This window comes from Hylobates moloch, unplaced genomic scaffold, assembly GCF_009828535.3.
Source record: "Hylobates moloch isolate HMO894 unplaced genomic scaffold, HMol_V3 SCAFFOLD_2, whole genome shotgun sequence".
Taxonomy (NCBI): Eukaryota; Metazoa; Chordata; class Mammalia; order Primates; family Hylobatidae; genus Hylobates; species Hylobates moloch.
The window spans coordinates 166,693,194-166,715,139 of NW_026652277.1; the positions used below are offsets into that span (position 1 = coordinate 166,693,194).

Genomic DNA, 21,946 nt, shown 5'->3' on the forward strand with positions numbered 1-21,946 from the left:
TGACATTGCTCAGTGACTTCTTTATATACAGATCATTACAAGCTTTATCTCCTCCATCAGGTTTAAGCTCCTTAAGGGGCTGTATTTTGTCCATCTTTATTTGCATAATAATTTCTTAAATTTTTAAAAATTTAATTGAATGAGAAAACAAATGATGGGTAGTTTCAGGACATAGTGGTACCAATGCAACCGACGTTTTCAGGAGAAATATCAAAGACAAAAATGGATTCAGAGTTAGATCCCTTTCTATGCCTCTTTAAATCACACACCTGTGGACATACTGGGACACACCCCCACCTTTCCCCCAGCTCGATGCGCCCCCACTCACTGCTGCCTGCCTGGCTGCCCTCGTTAGCTTCTGATCTTGCAAATGGTAGATGAGGTAGGGAATGGGTATTTCTTGCAGTGCACACTTGTGGCTTGTTAAGTAATAAATATTAACATTCTTACTAAGTGACCAGTTGAAAATACAGAAATAGATTGTGATTCTTCTTTTTTTCTTCCCACCGCAGCACAACTATCTTGCTCAGGTCACGTCTAATATCTGGGGAACCAAATTTAAGATTGTGGGCTTGGCTGCTTTCCTGCCAACCAACCTCGGTGCAGGTAAAAATCATGTCCTGTTCTCTCATTGTCCCAGTTGGAACAAACTAAAACGTCCAGTTTCCACCTTTAGTGGCTTAAACTAGAAGATGAGCTTTTAAGACAGCAAAAGATTAGCATGTATTTTACCTCTAAACCTTAACTTCGCCACAGTGATTTCACAAAAATTAGAATTCTCACTCACATTGGCTTTTTGCCAGTGGCATTTTTTTTTTAATCTTTTAACTTTTTTTTGAGATAGTGTCTTGCCCAGGCTGGAGTATAGTGACACGATCACAGCTCACTGCAGCCTTGACCTGGGCTCAAGTGATCCTCCTGCCTCAGCCCCCAAAGTAGCTGGGACTACAGGTTCGCGCCACCATGCCCGGCTAATTTTTGTATTTTTTGTAGAGACAGGGTTTCACCACGTTGTCCACGCTGGTCTCAAACTCCTGAGCTCAAGCAGTTTGCCCACCTCAACCTTCCAAAGTGCTGGGATGACAGGCATGAGCCACCATGCCTGGTCGCCAGCAGGATTTTCATTTTTTGCTGTAAGCCCTGACTTATAAAAACAATAGAAATATAAAAATGATAGGAATAGCCAAAATTTGTATCACAGCTCTCATAGATTTCTCGAAACTTTGACTTCTAGGCCTTTTGCGGTGGGCGGATTTTTGGTAAACTCCTGAAGAAAGTGGAGAAGAAAGCATTAGAGACTATAAGAAGTTAGCTGGCCGGGTGCGGTGGCTCACGCTTGTAATCCCAACACTTTGGGAGGCCGAGGCGGGCAGATCACGAGGTCAGGAGTTCAAGACCAGCCTGGCCAACATGGTGAAACCCCGTCTGTACTAAAAATACACAAATTAGCCGGGCATGGTGGCAGGTGCCTGTAATGCCAGCTACTCGGGAGGCTGAGGCAGGAGAATGGCTTGAACCTGGAAGGCGGAGGTTGCAGTGAGCCAAGATCATACCACCACACTCCAGCCTGGGCGACAGAGTGAGAGTGAGACTCTGTCTCAAAAAAAAAAAAAAAAAAAGAAAGAAAAAAGAATTTTTAGCTATGAGTACTCTTAAAATAACAGTGTCTGAGTTCTGAAAGTAGATGATACAGACAGGCACAGGAAATGGAGGGATGGGAAAATATGAGAGAAAGCAGGAGCAGTAAAATGGGAGTGGTAAAATCTAGAAGGTGGGTATATGATTATTATTCACTATGAAATTCATTTAACTTTTCTATGCTTGAAATTTTAACAAACATTGGAAAATGCAACAAACTCATACACAGATCCTTTAAAATAAATTATTCTTACAGATTAGATGTTAGAAAGACCTATTGCTATGAGGCATTTCAGAGATTTTTTAAATAGCACTGCATTTGAGTTTTTCATTTTGAAGTTTCTGAGCTCAAATAAAAAGAGGAATAAAATTTAAACATAAAACTGACTTAGGGAATCACAATGGACCATTCCTGTACATAATGCAAATAAATCTTTCATAATATTTTCAGCAACCTGGAAACACTCTGATGACCACAAATGCTTGTTGTTCAGTTACTCGTTAGTGCCCTATTGATTAGATAAGGTTGATTTTTAGTAACTACTGTTTGGCTATCATGATTATTCCCACATCAGTAAGCTGAGAACTTAGCCATCTGCCGATGGTAAATATTGAAAAAGGGAATGGAAGTGAGAATTTACTTAATGGGTCTTTTCATTCTTGGATGTTGAGAAGGTCCACAAATAAGCCAATAAAGATCTTACAATGAGAGAGCGTGTGAGAGCCTTTGAGACAAATGCTGGCCTTTTTTGGGGGGTGCAGGGAGATAGGGCCTGGCTCTGTCACCCATGCTAGAGTGCAGTGGCGCCACCACAGCTCACTGCAGCCTCAAGCTCCTGTGCTCAAGTGATTCTCCCCCCTCAGCCTGTACTAGCTAGGACTATAGACAAGGCACATGCCACCATGCCCAGCTAATTTTTCAAAATTTTTGGTTGAGATAGGACTTCACTATTATGTCGGGGCTGGTCTTAAACTCCTGGCTTCAAGCCATACCCCCATCTTGGCCTCTCAAAGTGATGGAATTATAGGTGTGAGCTACCATGCCCATCTTGACCTTTTTAAAACTGGCATTTTGATCCATAGAGCTACTTTGTCAAGCTAAAAGAATTTTCCACTTGATTCTATTAATACTAGAGAACAGAAATTAACTATTGGATACTAGAAGGCATGTTATATGTGGTACCCCATTAAATAATCTTTTCAAAGACAGTATATGGCACTCTAGTGAACTTAAAGAATGAGTGCTGTTCCCCAGGTTGGATAATTTGTTTTCTTTAATTAGAATGATCTGGCCCGTGAAATTTTTTTATTTTGAATTTTTGGCATTTTAACAATAAACAGTAGATTCTACAAAATTCAAAGGATTCAGAGGGGTCTGTAGTAAAAATCTGTGTCATTCTCACCATCAGCCACTTAGTTTTCTTTCCTGTAGGTAACTGATGGTATTTTTCTTTTTTTTTTTTTTTTTTTTTTTGAGACGGAGTCTTGCTCTGTCGCCCAGGCTGGAGTGCAGTGGCGCGATCTCGGCTCACTGCAAGCTCCGCCTCCCGGGTTCACGCCATTCTCCTGCCTCAGCCTCTCCGAGTAGCTGGGACTACAGGCTCCCGCCACCACGCCCGGCTAATTTTTTGTATTTTTAGTAGCGACGGGGTTTCACCGTGGTCTCGATCTCCTGACCTCGTGATCCGCCCGCCTCGGCCTCCCAAAGTGCTGGGATTACAAGCGTGAGCCACCGCGCCCGGCCAACTGATGGTATTTTTCTAATCCCTCCTAGAATTTTTTTTTTAAATTGCTTTGTCAATGTGAACAACAAAGAATAGCACTTTAATGCATTAATTCTTAAGTCATATGGAACCACACAGAATTTTTAAACCAAAATTCATATTCTCTTTCCTTTGTGGGCAAGAGAGAGAAACACATGCCTAGGGCCTTTCCTACTGTTGGGCAGGAGAAGTTACCGTAGCCCATACCAGTCCATGGGCCAGCCCTGCAAAGATGCTTCGACAAAGGAGGCCTGCTGTGCCGCAGTCATGCTGCAGGTCAGCCGCTAAGTGTTAAGGTGACCGCCATGGAGCTAGAATAAAGAAGCTTTGTGCTACCTGTCTCACAGGAGAGACTATTGAACACAAAAGCAAGTTCACAGGGCAGTTTCACCCCGACTTTAACTACTGTGAAACTTAAATTCAGATTCATTATATTTAAACTTATTTTGTCTCCTCTAAATATTTTAGTTGCAATCTAGGCCTTCTCCTAAATGTCCCTGTTAATCAAATTAAATCTTGAGGTTTTAAAAAAAACAACTGTGTGTAAATTCCCTATAAATCTCTATCCTGATGGTTAGATTAAAATTGAAAGCCAGTAAACCAAGGTTCCAGCCGAAATGAAAGCTATGTTTTATTCCTATATGAAACCATGCCACCCCCATCTCAACATTGCTTTCACACGGTTTTTTGGTTGCCCAAGCTTCCCTTGTTTGGCACTCTGGTTGTCACAACTATTTCCATTCAATCATCCTTCTGATTGCAAATGAGGTTTTCAAAAAATATGTTTTTATACCCTAGCTTAGTCCAAAAGAAATGATTTGTGTCTAAAATGTTTTTAACATTCGAAATTTGTAGTTCTGTAGACAAATCATTGGCAAGGAGGCCAAGCTAGACCAGGAATCTGCTGTTACTGAATCCAGAACTGTGGCTAGTATGGTCACATTGAGTACTAGGGAGAAATGAAGAGCTCCTCTCGGCCTCTGGGCCCTGCCTACACAGATCTGTCTTCTGATGGCAGGGAAACTGCAGCGCGCCCTTCTTCCTGTGACTCTCTTGACGCTTTGGCTCTGCTCTGGTGTGTCTCTGTTAACTGTGCCCTTCTTTTTCCCCACCAGTAATCTATAAAACCAGCCTCCTGCATCTCCAGCCGCGGCAGATGACCATTTATCTCCCAGAAGTTCGGAAAATTTCCATGGACTATATTAATTTACCTGTCTTCAACCCAAATGTTTTCAGTGAAGATGAAGATGATTTACCAGGTATGTTCACATACATCAACGTGTTTGTCACGGTCCCTCTATCAGTGGATCATGCAAGGGGGACAGAGTGGCAAGTTGTTGAGGATTTCAGTCTGCTACCTGGGTTTGGAAAAGGTATCCCTGCCTCAGTAAGGTTGGTAGATGTGAGGGCATGTCCCAGGGAAAAAGTCACGGGTTGGCACCAGTGTTGGCAGGAGGGGAGCTGCTGGAGCACAGATGGTTACAGTGGCAGCAGCGCCTTGTGTTTGCGGGGCACGGTTCTAACATCTGGCTTTATCCTCACAGCTATCCTCTTAGTCATGTGTCTGGATTCAGATAAGTTTGCGGGACTGATTGGGACTAAATAAAATCAGAACTGAGACCCAATCTCATTGATCTAGGCCAGCCTTCATCCTTTCAATCCCTGCTGAGATAGTGTCTCATTCCAGCGTTCCCGTGGTGCGCACAGAGCCCAGTTTCTCAAATCTGCCCTGTGTCCAGGACACAAAAGCCTTTACCTGGAACTACCTCTCTTCCACCACAGCCGCATGTCTTAGTGCACAGGGGCCTGGCCTGAGTTCAAGATAAAATCTGGTATACGATTTTTAAATTCCAGTTTTCAAATGGTAAATATCAATATCCACAGCATCTTAAGTTAATGTGTTTCCTGGTGGGGGGATTCTTAAAGGATCCTATTTTGATTAATAGATTACAATGACTTCCAATTAGTCTGGCCAGTTAGTTGTGTGTAACTATTTCACTAGAGGGTACTTGAAAATAACTTGCTTTTCTAAGTAAAAGGCCACCTGAGATTTTATAGATACACAGACTCCTCTACTTCCAACTAAGCGGGCTCTGGAAGTCTCTGGTTTCTGAGCTAGAGGAACCCAGACATGGACCATGACTTCTCCAGTATCTGGATGTCTGTGACCAGAGGGACTGGTTCTCGCAGTGGACATAGAGGGCCACCCATTCCACCTTGGGCCCGCCTCCTCAGCTGGGCTCTGAACTTGAGAGAGTTGTTTACCTTCTCTCAGCCCAGTCTTTTTAACTGAAAAAAAAAAAAAAAAAAAGATTTCTACTGCACTTTCCAACAATAGCCATCTTGCTTCTCTGATGGTGACCTCTCCTGCATGGGTGAGCAAATCTCCTAGGCTTATGTGGTCCTAATAGGCCAAGCTTACAACCACATAAATACCTGTAGTTTGGTGAAGCCTCCCATACCTGAGCTTTCTAGTGCATCCCCTTCTACTTCAGAATCTTGGAATTAGAAGTATCTTTTAAACTTTCCCCTTAACGCTTTCCCTGTTCTCCCAAAATGCGAGGAATACAGCCCTCTCCAAGGTTCAGCTGTTGCTGCAGTTGTCCTTATTGTCTGTGGTTCCCAATGAGAGGAGGGAACATATTGTCTCAGGGATTACATTTAATGATGGTGACTCAGCGAAGAGGCTCTTCTTCCTTAAAAGGGAAGATGCCTGCCATCAGTGTTTCATACAGACGAGAGAGCTTCTCCAAGAGGGATCTGAACAGGAATCATAGGAAACCTGAGACAGACCCAAATTTGTGCGGCCCGGGGAGAGTTATGTCTTACTAGGAGACCCCAAGGAAGGGTCACCTTAGCTTTTGATAAACTAGCTGGCTTGATTCTGTAGTTCTTTTGATGAAAAGTCAGCCAGTGTCACATTTCCTAATCATGGACTAGCTGTCACACAGTACTTACACCATGCCTCAGATTTCTGGATCAGTGGCAGTTTTCTCTAAGGGAAAAGCCACAGGGTAGCACAATGGGCCTAGAGGAGCCAATTGCAGAGTGCTCAGTGGGCACTTTAAACAGGGCGGTGCAGACAGTGGCTCTGAGCACCTGTCTGTAGATCGCTGTTCAAACGCATGCACGCTCCATTAAACTCTGTTTACAAATAGGATATATTTATAGGGTTTAATTCAGCGTGGCTCTACCTTACATACTGTTTGAAATGCTAAAAAGCAGGTAAAGGCCAGGCACGGTGGCTCACACCTATAATCCCAGCCCTTTGGGAGGCGAGGTGGGTGGATCACCTGAGGTCAGGAGTTTGAGAACAGCCTGGCCAACATGGCAAAACCCCATCTCTGCCGGGCGCGGTGGCTCACGCTTGTAATCCCAGCACTTTGGGAGGCCAAGGTGGGCGGATCACGAGGTCAGGAGATCGAGACCACGGTGAAACCCCGTCTCTACTAAAAAATACAAAAAAAAATTAGCCGGGCGTGGTGGCGGGCGCCTGTAGTCCCAGCTACTCGGAGAGGCTGAGGCAGGAGAATGGCGTGAACCCAGGAGGCGGAGCTTGCAGTGAGCCGAGATCGCACCACTGCACTCCAGCCTGGGCGACAGAGTGAGACTCTGCCTCAAAAAAAAAAAAAAAAAAAACCATCTCTACTAAAAATACATAGCTGGGCGTGGTGGTGCTCACCTGTAGTGCCAGCTACTGGGGAGGCTGAGACAGGAGAATCACTTGAACCCAGGGGGTGGAGGTTGCAGTGAGCCAAACTCTTGCCACTGCACACCTGGGCGACAGAGCAAGACTCTGTCTTAAAAAAAAAAAAAAAAAATTAGGAAATGATCCTTCATGTGATACCCAGATTCACTGGAAGATTCTTTTCATTGTTTTTTCTACCACATTTTACATGGTTCTATTTACAGAAACCTAATGTGCATACATTTCTTATACACATCTGTTGCGTGACACTTTCCACACTATCCATCCCATAATCATGAATAGACCTATTCAGAGGCCTAGGCACTGGGAGTCCTCAGTGGAGGTTTTTCCTGTACCATTGCCCTCTTCTTGCATAAAAGGGTGGGCCTTTTATGAATATCACCAGTAAAAAGCTTCTTCAGACATTTAATTATCTGTGATGGTGCCATTTGAGGCACTGGTGCCAAGTTTAGAAGGTTCAAAAGTGAGTTAGTTGAAAAGTTCTGACAGTACCCTTAGCTAACAGACAGCAGCAGGCTGCCCTCAAGAACCCATCTCACTTGTGCGAGCAGGCCAGCTTTCCCCAAGCAGACACGTCTCTGTCTCTGGCAATTGCATTTTGTTTACAGAAGGAGACTGAATGAGTCCAGATGTATTGCTTATCCTGATCTGGTTTAATGGCAGTGTTTTTGTAAGCAGTTCCTTTTTCTAATTTTCTTCCAGTGACAGGAACATCTGGTGTCCCTGAGAACAGCCCACCTTGTACCGTGAACATCCCTATTGCACCGATCCACAGCTCGGCTCAGGCTATGTCCCCCACGCAGAGCATAGGGCTGGTGCAGTCCCTACTGGCCAATCAGAATGTGCAGCTAGATGTCCTGACCAACCAGACGACAGCTGTAGGGGCAGCAGAACATGCAGGTGACAGTGCCACCCAGTACCCAGTCTCCAACCGGTACTCCAATCCTGGACAGGTGATTTTCGGAAGCGTGGAAATGGGCCGCATCATTCAGAACCCCCCTCCACTGTCCCTGCCTCCCCCGCCGCAGGGGCCCATGCAGCTGTCCACGGTGGGCCATGGAGACCGAGACCACGAACACCTGCAGAAGTCAGCCAAGGCCCTGCGGCCAACACCGCAGCTGGCAGCTGAGGGGGACGCAGTGGTCTTTAGTGCCCCCCAGGAGGTCCAGGTGACAAAGATAAACCCTCCACCCCCGTACCCAGGAACCATCCCCGCTGCCCCCACCACAGCAGCACCCCCGCCCCCTCTGCTGCCCCCACAGCCCCCAGTGGATGTGTGCTTGAAGAAGGGCGACTTCTCCCTCTACCCCACATCAGTGCACTACCAGACCCCCCTGGGCTATGAGAGGATCACCACCTTCGACAGCAGTGGCAACGTGGAGGAGGTGTGCCGGCCCCGCACCCGGATGCTGTGCTCCCAGAACACCTACACCCTCCCCGGCCCAGGTAGCTCCGCCACCTTGAGGCTCACGGCCACTGAGAAGAAGGTCCCCCAGCCCTGCAGCAGTGCCACCCTGAACCGCCTGACCGTCCCTCGCTACTCCCTCCCCACCGGGGACCCACCCCCGTATCCCGAAATTGCCAGCCAGCTGGCCCAGGGGCGGGGGGCTGCCCAGAGGTCCGACAATAGCCTCATCCACGCTACCCTGCGGAGGAACAACCGTGAGGCTGCGCTCAAGATGGCCCAGCTGGCCGACAGCCCGCGGGCACCCCTGCAGCCCCTGGCCAAGCCCAAGGGCGGGCCCGGAGGGGTGGTGACACAGCTCCCAGCGCGGCCCCCACCTGCCCTGTACACCTGCAGTCAGTGCAGTGGCACGGGGCCCAGCTCACAGCCCGGAGCCTCCCTGGCCCATACTGCCAGCGCCTCCCCGTTGGCCTCCCAGTCCTCCTACAGCCTCCTGAGCCCACCCGACAGCGCCCGCGACCGCACTGACTACGTCAACTCCGCCTTTACAGAGGACGAGGCCCTGTCCCAGCACTGTCAGCTTGAGAAGGCCCTGAGGCACCCTCCCCTGCCTGAAGCTGCTGTCACCCTGAAACGGCCACCCCCTTACCAGTGGGACCCCATGCTGGGTGAGGACGTTTGGGTTCCTCAAGAAAGGACAGCACAGACTTCAGGGCCCAACCCCTTAAAACTGTCCCCTCTAATGCTGAGTCAGGGCCAGCACCTGGATGTGTCCCGACTGCCCTTCATCTCCCCCAAGTCTCCTGCCAGCCCCACTGCCACTTTCCAAACAGGCTATGGGATGGGAGTGCCATATCCAGGAAGCTATAACAACTCCCCTTTGCCTGGAGTGCAGGCTCCCTGCTCTCCCAAAGATGCTCTGTCCCCAACACAGTTTGCACAACAGGAGCCTGCTGTGGTCCTTCAGCCGGTGTACCCACCCAGCCTCTCCTATTGCACCCTGCCCCCCATGTACCCAGGAAGCAGCACATGCTCTAGTTTACAGCTGCCACCTGTCGCCTTGCATCCATGGAGTTCCTACAGCGCCTGCCCGCCCATGCAGAACCCCCAGGGCACTCTCCCCCCAAAGCCACACTTGGTGGTGGAGAAGCCCCTTGTGTCCCCACCACCTGCCGACCTCCAAAGCCACATGGGCACAGAGGTGATGGTAGAGACTGCAGACAACTTCCAGGAAGTCCTCTCTCTGACCGAAAGCCCAGTTCCCCAGCGGACAGAAAAATTTGGAAAGAAGAACCGGAAGCGCCTGGATAGCCGAGCAGAAGAAGGCAGCGTTCAGGCCATCACTGAGGGCAAAGTGAAGAAGGAGGCTAGAACTTTGAGTGACTTTAATTCCCTTATCTCCAGCCCACACCTGGGGAGAGAGAAGAAGAAAGTGAAGAGTCAGAAAGACCAACTGAAGTCAAAGAAGTTGAATAAGACAAACGAGTTCCAGGACAGCTCCGAGAGTGAGCCTGAGCTGTTCATCAGCGGGGATGAGCTCATGAACCAGAGCCAGGGCAGCAGAAAGGGCTGGAAGAGCAAGCGCGCCCCACGGGCCACCGGCGAGCTGGAGGAGGCCAAGTGCCGGCGGGCCAGTGAGAAGGAGGACGGGCGGCTGGGCAGCCAAGGCTTCGTGTACGTGATGGCCAACAAGCAGCCGCTGTGGAATGAGGCCACCCAGGTCTACCAGCTGGACTTTGGGGGGCGGGTGACCCAGGAGTCTGCCAAGAACTTCCAGATCGAGTTAGAGGGGCGGCAGGTAAGACCTCAGACCAGGTGGTGCTGCGAGCCCAGGAGGCGAGGGTGTCAGTGCCTCGGCCTTCAATGAGCATTTTTCAAAAGGCCAAATGAGAAATGTGGAAAACAACGAACACCTCTCAGGTGGAGCTCATGGGGTTATGATTTTAGTGTGCCCACTGCTGCCTTGTATTTTTTTTTTTTTTCTTTTTGAGACAGAGCCTTGCTCTGTCGCCCAGGCTGGAATGCAGTGGCGCAATCTCGGCTCCCTGCAAGCTACGCCTCCTGGGTTCACGCCATTCTCCTGCCTCAGCTGCCCGAGTAGCTGGGACTACACGTGCCCGCCACCACGCCCGGCTAATTTTTTTTTTTTTTGTATTTTTAGTAGAGACGGGGTTTCACCGTGTTAGCCAGGATGATCTCGATCTCGTGACCTCGTGATCCGCCCGCCTTGGCCTCCCAAATTGCTGGGATTACAGGCATGAGCCACTGCGCCCAGCCCTAATTTTTATTTTTAGAAATGGGAGTCTCATTGTGTTGTCTAGACTGGTCTCAAACTCCTGGGCTCCAAGCGATCCTCCTACCTCAGCCTCTCAAGATGTTGGGATTACAGGCGTGACCCAACACGCCTGGCCTGCAGTCATATTTGTAAAGAATATGTTTCTACTTCCGTTCATTGACTTTTCTGTTTTTGGCATCAGATGGCGACTTCCTAAGGAACGTGAGGGTTAGTTTTGTTCACCCTGTGCACACACACACACACACACACGTATGCACACAGCTTTTCCTTCCCCATTAAATCAGTGGTCACTGGTTACCTTGTTATGCTAGTCAGTAGGACCCACAGCTGAGCCATGTATTACGGCTTAGCTACATTTCCTTTTTTGTATACTTTTCTTCCCCTAGACATATCAACTTCCTGTTTTCTCTCTGTTGGCTCGTTTGCCTATTTCTCTGTATATGGAAGTCATTCCCCAGTTCTCGAACCAGATGTTACCTCATGGTGCAGCTGAACACACTGGGTCCTAGTTCTTCCCTGCTTCAGCCCGGAAGGGTTGCCCTGTCCTGCTGCCAACGTCCCCCTTCACCATCCTGCAAAGTCCCTTCCCCTCTCTACTTAAATTCACGTTTTCGTTAATTCACTCAATAAATGTTATGGAGAACCTGCTGTGTGTCTGGCAATCCTCTAAGCCCAGGGGTTGGCAAACTGGCCTTTGGGCCACTCTGGCCAGCCGCCTCTTTTTGGAACAAAGTTTTATTGGAGCACAGCCACACTCATTCACCTGACTGTCGTCCCTGGCTGTTTTGGCCGGACAACAGCAGATTTGAGGAGTTGTGGTAAAAACCGTATGACCCACAAAGCTTAAAATATTATCAGCCCCTCACAGAAAGTTTGTCAGCCCCTGCTATAGTACTAGAATCAGGGCAGTGAGGAAGACAGAGCCCCGCCGCTGTGGAGCACACAGATTGGGGACCAGAGGCGATGAGTGCAGCCCATGTGCTAGGGCGTGGCGCCACTGTCTGATGGGATGTAGGCACAGGAACTGGTGAGGAAGTGGTCAGCAAGTCCCTCCCTGAGGCAGCGGTGTTGGACAGTGGCGGTGCTGCTTCTCTTCTGGAGCCTCTGGCCTGTTTGTGTTTCTTTCTGCTTTTCTTTCTCCTTTCTACTTCCTAGGTGAAGAAACCACTTCATTTGGCCTGTAGCATTCCCCCCATTCTTTTTTTTTTCTTTTTTCTTTTAGATTCAGGGGTACATGTGCCTGTTACATGCGCATTACATGCATAATGGGGGGTGGGCTTCTAGTATGCCCGTCACCCAAACATTGGATGTTGTGCCCCACAGGTAACTTTTCATGGATGGAGCTGGAGGCCATTGTCCCCACATTCCAAACCTTGCTCACTGTCTCCATTGTGTTAACATGTTCCTCAGTCCCCTTATTTCCTACAAACTTGGAGTTAGATATAGAAGCTTCACCAGATTCAGGGTCACTTTTGTTAGCAGAAGCATCTCATAGATGGTGCTGACTGCTTCCATAAGGAGCCATGCAGACCCGGCTGTCGCCTTGCTCACCTTGTTCTTTTTTTTTTTTTTTTTTTTTTTTTTTTTTTTGAGATGGAGTCTCCTCTGTCGCCCAGGCTGGAGTGCAGTGGCGCAATCTCAGCTCACTGCAAGCTCCACCTCCCAGGTTTACGCCATTCTCCTGCCTCAGCCTCCCGAGTAGCTGGGACTACAGGCGCCCACCACCACGCCCAGCTAATTATTTGTATTTTTAATAGAGACGGGGTTTCACTGTGTTAGCCAGGATGGTCTCGGTTTCCTGACGTCATGATCTGCCTGCCTCGGCCTCCCAAAGTGCTGGGATTACAGGCCTGAGCCACCGCGCCCAGCCTTTTCGCCTTGTTCTTTAATGTCTTTGCTTCCCCTGCCCTCCTCCAGGTGATGCAGTTTGGACGGATTGATGGCAATGCGTACATTCTAGACTTCCAGTATCCGTTCTCAGCCGTGCAGGCCTTTGCAGTTGCCCTGGCCAACGTGACTCAGCGCCTCAAATGAAGAAACTGGTGTGGGGAGGAGAGAGATGCAGAGAGCCTTTGGAAGAGGTCTTCGGAGATGCCAGAGGAGCCCTCTAGGGTCCGGATGCCTGGGAGGACCAGAAGCCAACAGCGAAACTGGAAAAGCCCGGCAGGCCCAGGAGAGGGCGCTGACCTGTGGTCGTCATTTATTTGGTTGGGCTTTACTACCTTTTATTGTCTGTTCTTTTCTTCTTTCATTTCAGTGGCATTTGGAAGCAAAGAGTGCTAGGCACCTGCTGTTCTTTCAGGAAACGTAGCTTGGCTGTGGTAATGCTCTACTGGGCCCTTCAGAAAGAAGACAGACTGCCTTAGAGCCTGCTATTCTTTTAGACATAGGGAGGATGCATTATCCTGTATTCTCCTCCAACATCACCACTAGCGTAAAAGCAAAAAGCTTTTACAAAACACAGCCAAAAATTCTTAAGATACAGGTTCTTGGGGAACGGGATGGGGACAGCATTTGATTTACACTAATTATGTTACTCCCCAAAAGGTGACTTAATTAATAAAGGGCATTTGGGCAGACACACTGTGTTGGACCAACAAAATAGGCTCTTTACAGGAGTGTTCTCACCAGGTAGAAATGCGATTTGCTCATTGAGGATGTTGGGGAAGGGACGAAGGGTGAAGAAAAAACTGCACATATACACAGGTTCACATCACTCTGCAGACAGCGGTGTGACTCAGCGTGTGACTTGTAGCAGCAGTACGAGGGCTACACTCCTCTGCTGAGGATGTTTACATTGAAAGCCTCCACTAGTTTCATCGTTTGTCAAAGTTCCGTAGGATCAGTGATGGTCATTCAGCATGACTGGTTCTGGGAGAAGGTGAGAGACAAAAATGGAAAGATCCTGGCCTGTGGTAGTGGTAGCAGTTTTCTCAAATAATGTGGTGGCAGTCACTAGATCCTCACATGCTGAGAAACAACCTCTACTCTCTCTGCCCCTTTTACTTTTTAATCTGGAATGCATTACTGTAAACATGATCTTTCCTGTGAGATATTGTGTTCTATGCTTTCCCATTCTAAAAGTGTGGACGAGGCTTGATTTGAAACCACTCCTTTTCTCCTCTTGGCTACATTAAAATTCAGTTGACTACAAATGCTTTCTATCAAATTAGAAATGTAACCAAAAAAATGTTAAGTGTTCACCAGGGTATTAAAATACAGCAGTAGTCAAATCTTTGACAAAATTTTCATGATCTTCTGTAACAAAAAAAGCTGTTTATTAACTGTACAGACTGTTTACTAAGGAGCTAAACCACTGAGAAACATTATTAAAATTGTAATACCTAGGTAGTTGACTGATCACAGTTTGTTAATTGTATAAAAAAAGAATTACCTAGAATATCTCTTCCCACTTCCTCCTGCTCGTGAGAACCTGTGGCAGTATTCAAGCCCTGATGACAAAACCCAGTGTTTTTTGTTGTTGTTTTTTGTTTTTGTTTTTGTTTTTGTTTTTCTCAGTTATTCTTACCTGTGATGTTGTTGAGGATCAGGCCCCTCTCCTGGGCCTGCTGTGCAGGAGCACAGGAACTATCCGCTAGCATTGGTTCCAAATTTGCATTTTATTTGGAAACAGACAAGTAGAAGATGCTACAGAAAACTATTTTCAAATTTAAACGTTTTTTTAATCCCGTTTTAGTTAAAAAATTGGAAAAGAAACCGACCCATTTTTTTCCCAGAACAAGATGACATGACGTCACTCCCGATTCTCTCCAAACCCCAGAGAAATACTGACAAAGTTTTCTGATGTGGCAAAGGACATTTCCCATCTAATACCAGTTTCTCATTTATATGTAAAGTATTGGACCTGATATTTTTAGTGGGTGCATTCTTCCAGAAAGAATTCAGCAATGTTATCAGAATTAATTCTTTTTTATGAGTTTCTGTAGCTTGATAGGGTGTTTCAGTGCTTATTGGTTGTGCAATAATGGTTATAGCCTGTCAGATAATTTAAATGCAATTCCCGTGTTTTATCATTTAGGAGATAATTATTTATCTTGCTTTTCATAGTATTCTTAGGAATTATTTTGTTGTTATGTTTTGGTGAGTTATGCCCATTTTATTTATTTAGAAAAATAGTATCTTTGTAACGACTTACATGTTCACAGTATATTTTGCTGCAAGAAATAAAGAGGATATGATGGAAGGTGTTTTTTTTTTTTTTTTGAGACGGAGTCCCACTCTTGTCACCCAACTAGAGTGTAGTGGCGCAATCTCGGCTCACTGCAACCTCTGACTCCAGGGTTCAAGTGATTATTTTGCCTCAGCCTCCCGAGCAGCTGGGATTACAGACACCCGCCAACACGCCAGGCTAATGTTTTTGTATTTTTAATAGAGATGGGGTTTTGCCATGTTGGCCAGGCTGGTCTTGAACTCCTGACCTCAGGTGATCCACCTGCCTCGGCCTCCCAAAGTGCTGGGATTACAGACGTGAGCCACCACTCCCGGCCCATAGAAGGTGTTTTGCTGGACAATTTGTAACTTTTCTAATTGGGAAAAAATTCCTATTAATCATTTTAAAATCTTTTTTGTATTTTGTGTTATTGATTATATACAAAGGAGACTTTTTTTGAGATAGCACTCAAATAGTATTCTCTCTTCTTTTAAAAATTTTATTTTTATCTGAAAATAAAAGTTGATCTGAAATAAAAAGGGGAGACCTATTAGAATGAGAGTAGCCAAGGAAAGAGTTATTAGGTGATAAGCTTCACTTTTTGTGTTCTAGTTGTTTTTGAGATATAAAGACCCTGAAAAAGCCCATTTTAGAACCTGTTTAATAAGAGCAAATACAGGGGAAAATCTTTGAAATGAAAGCTACAAATAGGTGAGAATAAAAAAATGGATTTTTTAGCAAATAATTAACTAAGCTTCTAAATTCCTAGCTCACTCCCCCAAAGGCGTTTTCCCCCGATGGAGGCACAGGCTTCTGTCTCGGATGTTTGGCGCACGTGAGTTTGTAACGGAGTGACCCCAGCAGCCACTGCTCACCTCCCCTCTACGCAGGGGCCTGAAAAGAGGGGCTGCCCTCCTGCACCAAGGCAGACATAAGCTGCGGGCTGTGCGGTCCTAGTAGGATGACTTTTCAGTTAATAGTGGTGGTCTTATTTTCAACTCTCCTTTCATTCAGTCAGGCTCTGTTGACTAAATACGACGAAAATTCATACTTTATGCAGGAGATTTCTAAAAATTTAATGTTTATTAATAGTTTATGAATATCAAGATACCTCATTGAATCCCTAAATTTAAAAGCAGTCCAGTAAAAGGTTAACTGTATAAAGAATCTATGACTTTTTGAGGGAAGTGTGATATATTAACAAATATAACCAATTCTAAATTTGTTTTAGCTCTAACCTCATCAAACCAAAGGCACAGATTTGTGTACAATATACCCATTGAATGTATATACTGAGAAAAATTGGGGCCAAAGAAGCAGGAAAATCTCAAAGCTCTAATGGCAGCATAAATCAAAGAATTTCACAGGCTAATATTTTTTATCCATAGTCATTGCTCCCTTGTCAAGTGTCCTACAAGGACATGGAAGAATGTGCTATGTTCATCTTGTAATCATAGCAAAAAGTCAGGAAACCCCAGGGTCAAGCCTGCTCTGCCACAAGGTTGGAGGGTGATCTTGGGCAAGTCCCTGGGGCTGGCTAGGCCTCCACTTGTCCATCTGTGAAATGAAAGGGTCAGCCTGGACAGCCCTCTAAACTCCCTTACAGCTCTCACAGCCTAACAGCGCAGCACTGAACAGCCTCATCATTCCACTTTTCATGGGAAATATATTTCACAACATTGCCTTTGTGTAGAGAAATATTTCTTTTCTCGTGTTAATGAGCTGTGTACTGAATATAAACCAGTGCATTTAAAGTAATATTTTTAGAAAGTGCACCTCTAAATGTGTTTGGAATTGTGTTTGTTCTCATAGAATATACAAAAGTACTGATTCTAGGTAAGACAGGAGTCTCCACAGGTGTGCCCTGCTCAGCTGGATGTCCATGAGAACAGCCCTGAAATAAGTCACTACTTGTCCCCAAAACCACAGGAATATATACCTAGGTCACCTCAAATTCCTGAGTGTGCTCTGCCATGTTACACAGTCTTCAAATTCAAAAGGTTTCTTGAAGAGGAAAGTTTGGCCCAGCAACTGTGGAGAAGGACTCCATGGTGTCGCTGTGTGCCTGTATCATTTGGCCAAGTCAATGGCTGTAAGCAAAGTTAGTGGAGACAAAAATGTGTCCAAAATGTCGTTTGAGTTCCTGGGATTTCTGTAATAGCACACAACTCAGAACTCTTCAGCATTTGTGTGATTCCTTACCTCTGGCTGATAAAACTCTGATGGGTTGTGGCTTACTTTGTTTCCATTTTCTTTGGCTTTGTGCAATTTTTGTGTAACTTTACTTGTACCTATATTTTCTGTTTACGGTTCTTTTTAAGGGGAGGGGTAGGGTTCTAAGATCTTGTTGTTTATTGTAGATAAAAATTTTTTCGTGTTGTAGAAAAGCATGGGTTATGCGTTTGACTGAAAAAGGCACTGTATTATTTACCAAAGGGGTATTGTTTTTGCATTTGTTTATAAATGCATTATTTTGGTACTGTAAATTTGGACATAATTTCTGAGTTTATTACTACTGGCATTTTCTTTCCCCCCCCCCCCTTTTTTTTAAACCGTAAGTGCGCGATGCAGGTGCATAGGTCCCAGACCAAACTAGACCACCAGCATGTTCATGTCCAGACCTCGGCAGTGGCGTGCACTGCTTGTGCACCTCAGTTCCTCCGGTGTTGGTTTGTTTGTTTTTTAATTCAGCATCCTGCTTTGTTTTACCTTCCAAGCAAGATCTGTTGCGATTCCCAAATGCGTTTTAATGAGCTCATCCTTATTTGCCTCTCTTCCTATGTATTTTGTGTATTAGATTGTGCAGGAGATATTCTAGAAGGCATTAATGGTTTGCATTCAAAACGATGTGGTTTGTCCAAGTTATTTTCTGTCTTTATTACTGAATGGATTAATCTCCTTATTTTTTTCTTGATGATTTGAAGTTGTAAGAGTTGTCCAGCTATTGCTTAATAAAATTTTGCAGATCAAAAAAATTGTGTGCAGAATTCTTGAGCCTTGTGAGGAGAAATCACCTCGCTCCATTGGCATGACCTACCCACCCTCCAGTTGCCTCCTGGGTCTCTTGGTAACTGCCAGCAGCTACTGGAGACCCTGAGATCCCGGTCATCATGTTGCCCATTTGGGGAAGTCAGAGATTGTGCTGTCTTCTTGATGATCTGGTTTACATTTGCTTTTTCATGGTTTTTTAAAAGAGGACTTGATTGGCCGGGCGTGGTGGCTCATGCCTGTAATCCCAGTACTTTGGGAGGCCGAGGCGGGCGGATCACGAGGTTAGGAGATCGAGACCATCCTGGCTAACACGCTGAAACCCCGTCTCTACTGAAAATACAAAAAATTAGCCGAGCATGGTGGCGGGTGCCTGTAGTCCCAGCTACTTGGGAGGCTGAGGCAGGAGAATGGCATGAACCCGGGAGGCGGAGCTTGCAGTGATCCGAGATCGCACCACTGCACTCCAGCCTGGGCGACAGAGCAAGACTCCATCTCAAAAAAAAAAAAAAAAAAAAAGACTCGATTAAAAGTGCATCTGTATAGCACCTAAAGATCAGAGGTACCAAATATTAACACCTTTGTTAATTTGTAGGAAACTTAAACCTAGGTTTTAAGCAATTCAACTCTAGGTGCTTATGTAACTGTTAACTATTGTTGTTACTCATAAGCGCTTAGTGAGCCTCCTTCCTCTGCCCTAAAGTTCCCTATGACCATGGGAGGTGGGAAGGTGGGGCATGGGAGGTTTATCTGTGATAGTACATGTGTACATTTACAGAACTACCTTTTTGGTGTTTTTCAAAGAATAAGGAATCAATTTTGCTCAAACCTAGCTCCCAAAACTCACTGTAGAAGAGAAATAACTGTCTCATGGAGATTGCATGGCAGTTTTCCAAGGATGAAAGATACTAACCACAGCTAAATCTCAACTCCATTATGAAGTGAATACCTTTTGCCACTCCTTTCAGAAGAAAATGGAAGCAGTGAGAGGTTGAATTGATTTCTGGATTCCATAGACAAAAACCAATCCTGAAACAATCCAAGATTTCTGGGTCACATTAATGAATAGACATGGTTTATTCCCAGCTTCTCACTCTGGTGTGTTGTAAAGATTTGCCTGTAATGAGCTCTGAGCTACTTACACTTAGTCATCTCCCATGAAAACAAGTATTATAGATGGGCCACCCCTGCCCCTCATCAGGTGAGCTCATCCGCTTTATAGAATGAGATTTAAGTCTTTGTTACTGAATTCTGGAAAGAGTGAACGTGCGGCTGACTGGTTTTGTTACTCACCCAGGCTTCACAAAGGAGCCAGTCTGTACGGATTTGTTTCCCCTACACTTCCTAGAAACAGCTGCTGTATGTACTGAAGAATAAGAAGCCATCCATTTGAAGTGCCGGCTCATTTCTTGAACCCATTTCAGAGTTCCTGTCTGAGCGACCGCTTCAAGTAAAGAAGACGCCCCAGAGTAAGTCATAGGAATTTTTTTTTTTTTTGAGATGGAGTTTCAGTCTTGTCGCCTAGGCTGGAGTGCAATGGCATGATCTCAACTCACTGCAACCTCTACCTCCCAGCTTGAAGCGATTCTCCTGCCTTAGCCTCCCGAGTAGCTGGGATTACAGGCACGCACCACCATGCCCAGCTAATTTTTGTATTTTTAGTAGAGATGGGGTTTTACCATGTTGGCCAGGCTGGTCTCGAACACCTGACCTCAGGTGGTTCACCCGTCTTGGCCTCCCAAAGTGCTGGGATTACAGGCGTGAGCCACCGCACCCACCACCATGCCCGGCAGTCACAGGAATTTCTTAAGCTTCAACCACCACTCAGGACAGCATGCAGACACCTTGCAAAGCATCTTGCTCTTTGTCCTCTGACCTGCCCATGCATTCTTCCAGGTCACTGTTATGAATCCCAGCATCCCATTTGCCACTTAGCTCTGGCTGGTTCCCAGGCTCTCCCCTGCACCCGGTGATGGTGCAGCATCCTCACTGCAGGCACAGCTATGGGACAGCTCTTGTCCCGGGAAAGAGCGGGGAGCTTGGATGATAAAGGCAACCAGTCACGTTGCCTTCTCCCAGTTGTGACAGCCATTTCCCATTGTCTTCAACCCTGAGGGTATGGACAGAACCTAGTGCTTCCTCTCTCCGCTCTTCTCCAAAAGTAGAGAAGTGCCCGGCCCTGACACCACTCCCCTTCTGTCCTGGGAACCAAGAGTCTCTATGTCTCCTGTTGGTTTATCCTCCAGCTCATGTGAATGGTCTGTCGTTCCTCCTTTCACATGAATCAACTCAGTGACTCCTGTGTCACCTTGAACCACTGATCAGAATCTTGCACTTTTACCCAGTAGCAGGGGCATTTCCTTTTATTTCAATGTCTGGGGTCACTGAAACAGGGGCTTGACCAGTGTTATATTTTCTTTCTTTCCCCAGTAAAAAGGCAGGCAGTCCAGACACCACAGGGACACCACAGGCATGCACCACCACGCCTGGCTAATTTTTGTATTTTTAGTAGAGGCGGGGTTTCACCATGTTGGTCAGGCTGATCTCGAACTCCTGACCTCATGGTACGCCCGCCTCGGCCTCCCAAAGTGTAATCCCAAAGTGCTGGGATTACAAGCGTGAGCCACCACGCCCGGCCCAAGCCTGGTATTTTTAAAAAAATCATCAGTACGACCGGGCGCGGTGGCTCATGCGTGTAATCCCAGCACTTTTGGAGGCCGAGGCGGGCGGATCACGAGGTCAGGAGATTGAGACCATCCTGGCTAACACAGTGAAACCCCGTCTCTACTAAAAATACAAAAAATTAGCCAGGCATGGTGGCGGGCGCCTGTAGTCCCAGCTACTCGGGAGGCTGAGGCAGGAGAATGGCGTGAACCCGGGAGGCGGAGCTTGCAGTGAGCCAAGATTGCAGTGAGTCGAGATTGCGCCACTGCACTCCAGCCTGGGCGACAAAGCGAGACTCCGTCTCAAAAAAATAAATAAATAAATAAATAAATAAGTAAATAAATAAATAAATAAATAAAACTTGCGTCACTTAACAATGCGAGATGTTCCGCTAGGCCGTTTTGTCACTGTGGGAACCTCACAGAATGCACTTACACAGACCTAGAGGAACGGCCTGCGGCACACCTGGGCTCTGTGGGGCCGCTGATTGCTTCCAGACTGCAAACCCGCACAGCATGTCACTGTGTTGAACACTGCAGGCAACTGAAACACAATGGGAGGTATTTTTGTATCTAAACATAGAAAAGGGACAACTAAAATCTAGTGTTATAATCATACGGGATCACCATTGTATATTCGGTCTGTCGTTGACTGAAGCATGTTTATGGGGTACATGGCTGTATTACATAAAATTTGTATGGTTTTCTCTTGTTAATGGGGGCCCTGGCCATGACCTTAATGATGGATGAGGAAAATAAATGTTTCCTCCCCTACAAAAGTTTGGTCCCCGTTAAAAGATGGGGAAATCTCAGATAGAAAATCATAAGTGACTTTCCTCTAATCCAGGCAGTGTGTGTTGAAAAAGAGTCAGGAGCAAATCTCAGAGCCAGGAGGCCGCAGCCCCTCTTTGAGAATCGCTCCGTGAAGCGTCCTGAACCACAGAGAACAAGTGCCAGCTCCCCAGGGAGCAGAAGCCAGCACCTCAGGTAGAAGCCTCCCTTCCAGGCAAATGAGTCACAGACAAGCCCGGGTGAGGCTGCGTGGCTGCGCCTGCTCCGACCTTTGCTTTCAACTTCCTTTCTCCTTTGCAGTCACCTTCCCATGAGGGAGATGATGCTCTGAAGATGGGTTCATTTTGTCCAGACTTTGTCCAGGTTCCCGAAGATGATCTGGAGGATCATTTTGTTGTATGTTTATGGAAATAAACAAAACCAGTGCCAGTGAGCCTCGCAATAGAAGGTGGTGAGTATAAAATGTAAATGGCACCTTGATCAGCACTCAGCCTTCTTCGTGTTCACATTGAAATTATCCA

The 21,946-nt window shown here is 46.4% G+C and overlaps 1 protein-coding gene across 7 annotated transcripts in view; it reads left to right on the forward strand.

Annotated features, from left to right (window-relative positions):
* TULP4 (TUB like protein 4) overlaps positions 1–17,956 on the forward strand; it is a 286,724-nt gene extending 268,768 nt beyond the window's left edge. For 4 of the 7 annotated variants that reach the window (XM_032161426.2, XM_058435633.1, XM_032161398.2 and 1 more), the window contains 4 exons: positions 513–606; positions 4,517–4,660; positions 7,813–10,313; positions 12,729–17,098. In XM_032161426.2, coding sequence (XP_032017317.1) covers positions 513–606; positions 4,517–4,660; positions 7,813–10,313; positions 12,729–12,845 — 2,856 coding nt within the window. In that variant the 3' untranslated portion in view covers positions 12,846–17,098. Of the gene's footprint in view, positions 1–512; positions 607–4,516; positions 4,661–7,812; positions 10,314–12,728 lie in introns of all 7 variants that reach the window. The other 3 variants (XM_058435634.1, XM_032161373.2, XM_032161434.2) reach the window with 3 other exon arrangements.
* Positions 17,957–21,946: the final 3,990 nt, after the last annotated feature.